Here is a 9,017-nt window from a genome sequence, read left to right on the forward strand (position 1 = left end):
CTCATCGCCACCACCAGGCCCAGCGGCGGCAAACCGCTTCTTAAACTTCTCCTCCTTTGCGGCCTTCACTTTGACGCGACAATTTTGCCGTGTCTCCAAGCTGATCTTCTGGGCGAGCATGATGCTCGGATCCTCCGGCACCTCCGCCAGCTACATCTCTAACAAGTTCTCCGACGGTTCCATGCGTCGGCGGCGGAAGAAAGGAGAGGGTGGGAGAAATGAGCGGGAATTGGACGGAGAGCGGCAAGGAATAGAAGAAGAGAGTGGGGGTATTTTGGCACGAAAATAGTGCAGGATGCTACAAAAGCGCGGGCTCCGCCTTCTTTTGGGTGGGCCAGGGGGCGGAGAGCGGCGTTTCGCTTGTCCGGACTCCTGCAACCCCCCACCCCCCGGCGTTTGTCTCCGGTTTGCGGGAGAAATCGCGTCCGGACTGCTCCGCGGACCGATACATGTCGGCGTTGGATGGCTTTCGCGGCTGGACAACGCGGTCTGAACGGTTGCAGGAGGTTTGAAAGTCGGCGTTGGAGATGCCCTTAGTGGGATGGAGGTATAAGTAAAACTGCCAAATCTTTTTTGCTGCAGCAAGGGACAGTCTTTTTATTCCATTTTCAATTTGGGTCTTCTTTAAATTCCAAGCAGATGTTGGTTTACACAGGGGGAAATGTTTTTATGCTTTGTTGAAACCAAGTAAGAGGAAGGGAGTGACTGAATATTCATTATAATTTAAGAATTCATTTTTACGTCTGTACTAAATCAGCAATTAAGAGCCTGCCGTAACTCTAAAAGACTATGCAGTGTGAAGTTTTATGTTTTTGTGTTTGCGGAACGTTGCTTTTACACAGGATTTTAGTCCAAAGGATATTTTTGCGGTGGAGCCTTTTTGGTTTTTGTTTCGGTGGTTTTCTTATTTTCGTGAACCATGAAAGGCTGGTGCATCATTCTTTTTGTCGATTAGAATTTGGTGTTTACGAATTACGAGTTATGATCGTTAGGAGAATGTTCTGCATATGTTCGGAGTTGCAATGCCTACTAATGCCATACATGTTCTGATCTTGCTATGACTCATGTCAGGTTATTTTGTTTTGGTGAATTTCTGGCATCAGATGTGGAGCCTAATTGGTTTGATGCCAACAATTGGTAATTGTTGGCAAGTCTAAAAATTTGGCTCTCAATTGGTTGGCTATCAATTAATTTTTGCTCACCTCTTAAAAAGTTGTCAATTTTTGGTAAATTTTGATTTTGCCAACTGTTGGCTTGCAAATATTGGCAATCCCAAACTTTAACAGCGAACCAATTAACCTCGTAGTTTACAGATGCTCGAAAAATAAGCAACACTTTGGACTGGGAAGGTCTCACAGATGAGGCTATCATTTTCCTGTGCAGGTTTCACAAACTTTCTGGGTGACGGGCCAATCAATGGACTATACATTATGATCTTTAGGAGAATGGTTCTGTACGTTCAGCAGGATATGAGTGAATTGTAAGAAACCATCACATTTGGGGCTTCTCTTGCAGAAAAATACCTGGTCCCTAATCTTTTGCAAAAGCCACCGCACATTCAGTAATAGTTTTGCAGAGTGCATTGAACCTGTCATTTGGCGCGGTTGAGGGCGTTTCCGACAGGTGGGGCCCAAAATCTCTGACGTGGCCTAACGGACGCGTGGACGGCGCCGTTTGCTTAAGACAGACGCGGTCGGGTCGCCAGAGACAGACCGCCCGCGCCCGACCACATCTTGCTCGCTCTTTCTGCTCTCACGCTCGCTCTCTCTGCTCCCACGCTCGCTCGCTCCCCTCCCATTTGCTCTTCTCCTCTCCGGTCACCGCCGGCCGCCGTCCGCCATGGTGTCCTGGAGCGACAGTGAGAGCACTGACGGCTCCGGCGCGCAGTACATCTCCTCCGACGACTCCCCTCTCAAGGTCAGAACCTTCTATTGCTCATTTCTGTTCTAGGGTTTCTAGGGTTGAACATTTGCTTGATTTGAACAAGTTTTTGTTGGATTTCTCAGATCCCAGCTACAATTGATGAGCCGTCGTTCGAGGGTCTTGCTGACGACTTGAATGTGATTTGTGAGCATGGGAATCCAGGGAGGAAGTATGTTGCATTTGAGGGGATAAGCACTGGTAGGAGGTTCATTGCCTGTGCCACTGAAGTAAGTTTTAAGTTGTGTTTGCAGCATTCCAATTCTTGTTCTAGGGTTTGTAGTTACTGTTCATTTTCTAGGGTTCATAGTTAATGTTCATGTTCTAGGGTACATAGTTACTGCTCATGTTCTAGGGTTCATAGTTACTGAATTTAGTTCTAGGGTTCATAGGTACTGTTCTTAGTTGTAGTTTTCATAATTATTCATCATTAAATGAATCTGATTCTGGTACATAAACTGAATCAGCTATTTTAACTGAATCTGTAAGTAATGTCTGTAATTTTGAACTGATTTTTTCTTTTGTAGGGTGTTGGAAATTGTGGATTAGTGCAGTGGGTAGATGAGCATTGGCCAGAGCATCTACAGAATGCTATTCATAAGCTGTGGCTTATGTATGAGCATAGCCAACATGAAAACAAGATGGCATGCCTGAAGCATTCAAGCACTGTACACAATCTCACACAGCAGAAAAAAGAGTTGCAGGAGACATATGAGAAGCTTGTTGAAGATGTGAACAACCTCTTGGATTATAAGGATAGCCAGCCTGAGGTAAACCAGAAGAATGATGCTGAGAACATTTCAGTTAGTGTGGAAAGCAGCATGACAAAAGATGTTGAGATCAAAAAATTGAAGGCTGTTGTTGACCAGTTAAAGAAAATTCATGTAGCTCAAGCCACTGTCATTAGGAATTTGAAGTTCAACCATCTTAAAGAGAAGGAAAAGTTGACCTCTGATAAGAGGACTTTGGAGATTTGCTATGCTGACCCGAAGAAAGAGAAGGATGACCTGAAGAAAGAGAAGGATAAGCTGGATTGTTGCATTGCTGAGCTTATGAAAGTGAAGGAGAAGTTGACCATGGAGAAGAGTACTCTTGCTTCCTGCATTGTTGAGCTCAAGACAGCAGGTGATAGCAACAAGAGGAAGCTTCACCAGATTAAGGCTATTTGTGATGAAGACTAAGTTGTGTTGCTGTCTGACCATGTGTGTCAATGATGTCTTTTGTAGTAGCTATGGAGGAAAGCTTGTAATGTGTCAAGCTTTATTGTGGTGAACTCTATTATTTCTGTAGCAATGAACCTTGGATTGTATGTTGTTTGTGAGAGTACTCTGTTTGTGATGAATTATCAGCTTGTATTAAGTTCAGTTTGTGATGAATTAACAGCTTGGATTACAGCAAGTAGATAGTGAACATAGATAGCAAGTTCATACTGCATAGATAGTCTGACATAGATAGAACTGACATAGATAGAACTGGCATACTAACATAGATAGTAGCTGCATAGATAGTCTGACATAGATACAACTGACATAGATAGAACTGGCAAACTAACATACTGACGAAACTGAACTTTTTCTTCTACTGACGAAACTGAAGACAGCATGTCACTCCTCCTTCTTCAGCATCTTCAGGCGTTGGGAGCGCCGCACGTCATTGTTGTTCACCGCCGCCCTCTTCTTCTTGGCCGGCGCTGGCTCCACCACATCTTCACCGCCGCCCTCCTCTTCTTGCTTCACGACAACGAGCTCTGGATTGTCGGTGACCTCCGATAGCTTATCCACATCAATTGGGTTGTTCTTCTGCCCCTCCACGGCGTCGAGGACGGACGCCAGGAGCTGCACATCAGGCTCGTCATCGGAGGAGTCGGAGGAGAGTACGACGACCTCGTCCACCTCGTCGTTAGAGGAGTAGTCGTCAGTTTTGTCAGAGTTGTAGTCGTCAGAGGACTCGGCGTCAGAGTCCTCGTGTGGCCCGAGGACCCATGGATTGCGCCTCTCCCAGTAGGCGTTGTTGATGGGGGCTGGGAGAGCGAGGACGGCATCGGTGATGTCATCCGCGGCGGCCGGCGGCGTGGTGGATGAGCGGTACATCCACCAACGGCCGCGCTGCCTGGGGTCGGGGGAGCGCTGCACCTCGCGCATCGCCCATAGGAGAATGGTCGCCGGCGGGACGGTGCGGCCGGCAGGGAAGGCACGCTGCCTTTAGGCAGGTGTCATCACCTTCACCAGGCCGCGGGCATGGTTCCTCAGCATCGCTAGACTGGGGAACCAACGTGCGATCTCCCTGTACTGTGCGCGCAGCTCCTGGTTGTTGTTGGCGAGCTCTTCAATGGCCAGCTGCCAGTCCATGGCGACGGCGGTGGGGGTGGCTGTCGGCGGTGGTTTCGATAGGAGAGGGGGGGAAGAGGAGTGGGCGGTGCGGGCGGCGAGTGGGCGGAGAGAGCGGTGGGTGGACAGGTATTAAACAGTGAGAAACCGAAACGACTAGTTATACTGAACGCACATTCACCATGCTGCGGGCCGCAACGCACTCTCAACACAGTGCGTGCCTAACTAAATATAAGTAAAATAGCAGATGCTACTCAAACAAGATCACTAGCACTATCCCATTGGTATTGAACGCATGGTTACTACCCACTGGTCCTGGGTTCGAGCCCCATGCCAAACAATTTTTGTGCAATTTTTTTTGGTTTTATAAAATTAATATGTCGACGCCGAGGCACCCAAAATGCCCAAGTGGACCCATTTTGGGTTTTGTCGACGCCGAGACACCCAAAATGCCCAAGTGGACCCATTTTGGGTTTTGTCGACGCTGAGGCACCCAAAATACCCAAGTGGACCCATTTTGGGTTTTGTCGACGCCGAGGCACCCAAAATGAAAACTAAGATCATCATCATATCAACACCATGAAAACTAAGATCATCATCATATCAACTATGAAACTATGATCATCATCACAACAACAGAATGAAAACTTCTTGAAAACATGATAACTAATAAGTTCATCATCATAACCAGAGTACCATAGTGCATCGCAACCATTAGGTACATTACATAGTCCACCACTTGGACTTGAACTAACTGGTTTCAACATGAAATTCTTAATATTCTTCATCACAAACTAGCCAAAACAGGCTGAATTAAACATGTTTCAACATGACATCACTTCTTGCTGCCCTGAGAACAATTGAACCATTCAGACATCTTGTATGATGGCTTTCTCACTCTTCCAGTACCTGACACTCTTGGTGGTATGAATGTTCTCTTTGCCCTTGACCTAGCAGCAGTAGCAGAAGATGAACTAGGCCTATAAGCAGCAGCAGAAGATGAAGTTGGCCTTGTTGGAGCAGGAGCAGAAAGAGTTGCTCTAGGTGCAGCCCTAGTTGCAGCTGGAGCTGATGGACCTGTCCTTGGTGTTGCACTGGTTGCAGCTGGAGCTCTTGTCCTTGCTGCTGGTGCATCAACTCTCCTGTTTTCCTGCAGTGACAACATATAGACAGATTAGAACATAGTATTAAATATACACAAGATTTAACCTGCAGTGACAACATATATACACAAGATTTAACCTGGTGTTGGTTCCTTCTCAGTGCTAGGGCTGGCTTCATATTTTTATGGCAGCTAGTGTACCTATGACCTGTCAAGTTGCAATTGCTGCAGGTTATTGTTGCCATCCTTGAAGTATCGTTGGGAGCTGGCTTCTCAAACTGATTCCTTCTCCTCTTAGTCTGCTTCTTTCCTGGCTTGTCTCTGAAAACTGGTGGTTCTATGTCAGGGGTCCCAGTATTTGGCCATAGATTAGGCCCAGGCACAGGATACACAATTGGATTGTAGGCTTCTTGGTACCTTGGTTTCTTGAAGAAATCACTAACAAAATCTTCTGGATGAAGTTTTGCCTTGTTAATTGCAGAAACACCATGCTTGCAAGGAACACTAGTCATGTCCCATTTGCTACACCCACATGTGTGCACTTGTAGATTTACTGCACATGTGCTTTCTCCACTGCTAACCTGGTATAGATCAGGTCCTACTTTGATGGACTGACAGTATCTAGCATGGTGTTTTGCTTCTTCTAGCTTTTCAGCATATGTTGGGCATATCTGCCACTTGGTTGTCTCAGTCTTGGTCCTGTTTGCATTGAACTTAACTAGCAATTTAGTTCTGATGCCATCAACCATGGTTTTAATTGGTTTCCCTCTCACATCAAGTATCATTTTGTTGAAAACTTCACTAATATTGTTAACAACCAAATCAGTTTTACAATTTTTGTCCATGGCATGTCTAGCCCATGTATGCTTGGGTATCTTTCTAAGCCATTTCCAAGCTGCCTCACACTCTCTTTTCATGCCTTCCATTGCTTGATCAAAACCATGCTCAGTATATGAATAACTAGCCTGATCCATATACTTCTTTAACTCTTCACCTCTAAAGCCAGCTGTTTGAAAGTTCTGATAAATATGTCTAAGGCAGAATCTTTGAGGGCAATTTGGGAAGACATTGTTTATGGCTTTAAGAAGGCCCTGTTTAAATAACTAGTGTTCAAAATATAGTATAACAACAAACAATTTGACAGTACTAAGCATGGTAAAACTTCAGTAAATATAAGAATGATGATGTGTGAGGTACCTTTTGTCTATCAGATATGATAGTGTAGTTGCCATACTTCCCTGACTCACCACCAAGAGCATACTTGAGCTGGGTTAGAAACCAGGACCAGCTGGCAGTGTCTTCCTTGTCAACAATTGCAAATGCAATGGGAAAGATGTTGTTATTACCATCTCTTCCAGTTGCAGCCAATATTTGTTGCCCTGTTGTCAACTTAACAAAGCAACCATCAACACCTAAAACCAAACATAACACATTAGTACCAAACATAACCAAATGCAATGGGAAAAATGTTGGGAAAATAATTATGCAAGTACCTATGAAGGGTCTGCAACCATTTAGGAAGCCCTCTTTGCAAGCATTGAGGCACATGAACAAGCCATGAAATCTAGGGTTTATGCTAGGATGAGTCTTTAAATGCTTTGTTGTAACAATGCATCTACTTCCAGGATTGGTATCCAGCACAGCTTGGAGGTAATCCCTTATCCTAGTGTATTGTGCCCTCTGATCTCCTTGGACAACTTCCTTAGCTACTTTCCTTGCCCTGTAGGCCATGTGAATGGACACTTCAATTCCATGTTTTTTCTTCAAATTGTCCAATATTGCCTGGACTGGTGTGTTTATGTCAGACCTTAACTGTTGCTCACACTCATGTGCCAACCACCTAGCAGTCACTTTGGTGCTCTCTCCAACAGCAGGACAATTGTGGTACAAGTTCATTTTCTTTATGCAAAATGTCTTCTCATGTGCAATTTTGGAAGCAGCAATGAAAAAAGGACAGTCATCTGTACTGCAAACTACAATAACTCTATCTGAGCAGTTCCTATGAAATGAGTAGTTCCTGTTTTGTGAGATGTGAAATGTAAGCAGTGCCCTTCTGAACTGTTGCACATCTAGGAAACAAAGTTTCTTGACAAATTGTTCTTGTGGGTTTTCCCTCTTCTCATCATACCAAACCCTAACTTTATTCTTTTTGGCCCTGCTCTTCCTACCATTTGGTAGCTTAAATGCTGGAAGCTGAGCCCAATCATTCTCTTCCTGACTTAAGTCACCTGGGTTGCTCTCCTCATCAGATGAAGGTGCCCAGTCTTGCTCTATGATTTGATCCAAACTTGCATGGGATGTTGTTGTTGTCCCCTTCCCCCTCCTCTTACTTCCTCCTGTGCTGCTGCTACCTCCTGCACTGCTTCCTCCTCTCAAGCCCTCATCTAGTGGCTCCTCCTGTCCTTCCTCTTCATCTCATCCTTCATTCTCCTCCTCCTCCTCATCTGGTCCATATAGCTCTTCTACATCAGTGTCTCCTTCAAAGTGATATAGTGGATCATCCCTATGCCTCTTCATTGCCTCCAACCTAGCCAATATGTCCTCATCTTCTAGATCTTCATCCTCACTTTCACTATCAGTGAACTCCTCAGCAAGCAGCTGTGGGAGTTTTCTTTTTGCTGCCTTGTACTTCTCTCTTTGTATCTTATTACTCCTGTACCTCTGAATTTCTTCATTTCTTTTCTGCTCCATCATCTGCTCAATGTGCCCTTGCTCTTGGTCTGTCTCCATGAAATACTCATGCCTCTCATTACCATTGTCCAAAGCAAACTCAGGTTCACTTGGGCCCTTTTGCTTCAACAAACAAGAGCTCTCCTGTGTGTTCATTACTTGGACTGGCTGTGGTTGTGGTTTCACTGGACTTGGGAAAAGAACTCCTGAATTGTCTACCTCATAGACAACTGGTACACCTATTTCTGACAAAGGAACCTGCTCTTCATAAGCATGACCAATGTTCAAATCAACTGGTCTAGGTGCATCACTTCTCATAACTGTAATGTTAACAACATTCTTTCCTTTACTAGCTATGTGATCCAACATTTCTTCCACCTTGTCATCATCAGTTAATTCTTCCATTCCAGACACCCCAGCTCCTGGATCTCTAACATAATACATAAAATCCCTTGAACTATAGCCTTCTACCTCTATTAGAGCAATGAGATTCCAGAAGGTTATGTTTGATAAACAGATTGTTCTTTCCAAGTTATCTCTGTCTAGGAAATGGAACGTCACTTCTCATTCTTCATCATCCAAGCTACAAATTCAGATAAAATGCATTTAATTTTGCTGTTAAGTAATTCATCTAACAATGTTAAAATTATTGTTAAGAGGTCTCATTGGTGGCAACATAAATTCAGTTAACAGTGTTAAAATCCAGTTAACAGTGTTAAAGAAATTCAGTTAACAGTGTACAATGTTCAATAAATTTAGTTAACAGTTAACAGTGTTCACAAAATTCAGTTAACAGAGTTAAAAATGGTGGCAACAGAAATTTCTGATTCAATTTACAATACTAAAGTTGGTGAAAGAGAGTATTTGATCAAACAACAGACACAGAGGATTTGTGTCAAAGTACTCATGTTAAAATTAATTTCTGTGACACCAACAATCAGTTGACAGAGATGATGTCATATAACACTAACCCTAACCCTAGAACCTTAATCGTACTA

At 44.2% G+C, this 9,017-nt stretch overlaps 2 protein-coding genes across 2 annotated transcripts; one reads left to right on the forward strand and one right to left on the reverse strand.

Annotated features, from left to right (window-relative positions):
* Positions 1-1,839: 1,839 nt before the first annotated feature.
* Positions 1,840-3,101, forward strand: LOC109780591 (uncharacterized). The gene is made up of 3 exons (XM_040400556.1): positions 1,840-1,917; positions 2,007-2,150; positions 2,448-3,101. The coding sequence occupies exons 1-3, from the start codon at positions 1,840-1,842 to the stop codon at positions 3,099-3,101; spliced, it is 876 nt and encodes a 291-aa protein (XP_040256490.1).
* A 1,981-nt stretch (positions 3,102-5,082) lies between these two features.
* LOC109780584 (uncharacterized) lies at positions 5,083-7,080 on the reverse strand. Its single transcript, XM_020339162.3, has 4 exons — positions 6,843-7,080; positions 6,547-6,761; positions 5,490-6,440; positions 5,083-5,397 (listed from the first exon to the last, which is right to left on the reverse strand). Exons 1-4 carry the CDS (start codon positions 7,078-7,080, stop codon positions 5,083-5,085), a joined length of 1,719 nt encoding a protein of 572 aa, XP_020194751.3.
* Positions 7,081-9,017: the final 1,937 nt, after the last annotated feature.

Source organism: Aegilops tauschii, chromosome 2 (assembly GCF_002575655.3).
Source record: "Aegilops tauschii subsp. strangulata cultivar AL8/78 chromosome 2, Aet v6.0, whole genome shotgun sequence".
Taxonomy (NCBI): Eukaryota; Viridiplantae; Streptophyta; class Magnoliopsida; order Poales; family Poaceae; genus Aegilops; species Aegilops tauschii.

Coding starts and splice junctions, on each gene's coding strand:
- LOC109780591 (XM_040400556.1), top strand. CDS start 1,840: ATGGTGTCCTGGAGCGACAGTGAGAGCACTGACGGCTCCGGCGCGCAG. Junction 1,918..2,006: donor CCGACGACTCCCCTCTCAAG/GTCAGAACCTTC, acceptor TGGATTTCTCAG/ATCCCAGCTACAATTGATGA. Junction 2,151..2,447: donor TCATTGCCTGTGCCACTGAA/GTAAGTTTTAAG, acceptor TTTCTTTTGTAG/GGTGTTGGAAATTGTGGATT.
- LOC109780584 (XM_020339162.3), bottom strand. CDS start 7,080: ATGGCCTACAGGGCAAGGAAAGTAGCTAAGGAAGTTGTCCAAGGAGAT. Junction 6,441..6,546: donor TCATATCTGATAGACAAAAG/GTACCTCACACA, acceptor TTATTTAAACAG/GGCCTTCTTAAAGCCATAAA. Junction 5,398..5,489: donor TGAGAAGGAACCAACACCAG/GTTAAATCTTGT, acceptor TTGTCACTGCAG/GAAAACAGGAGAGTTGATGC.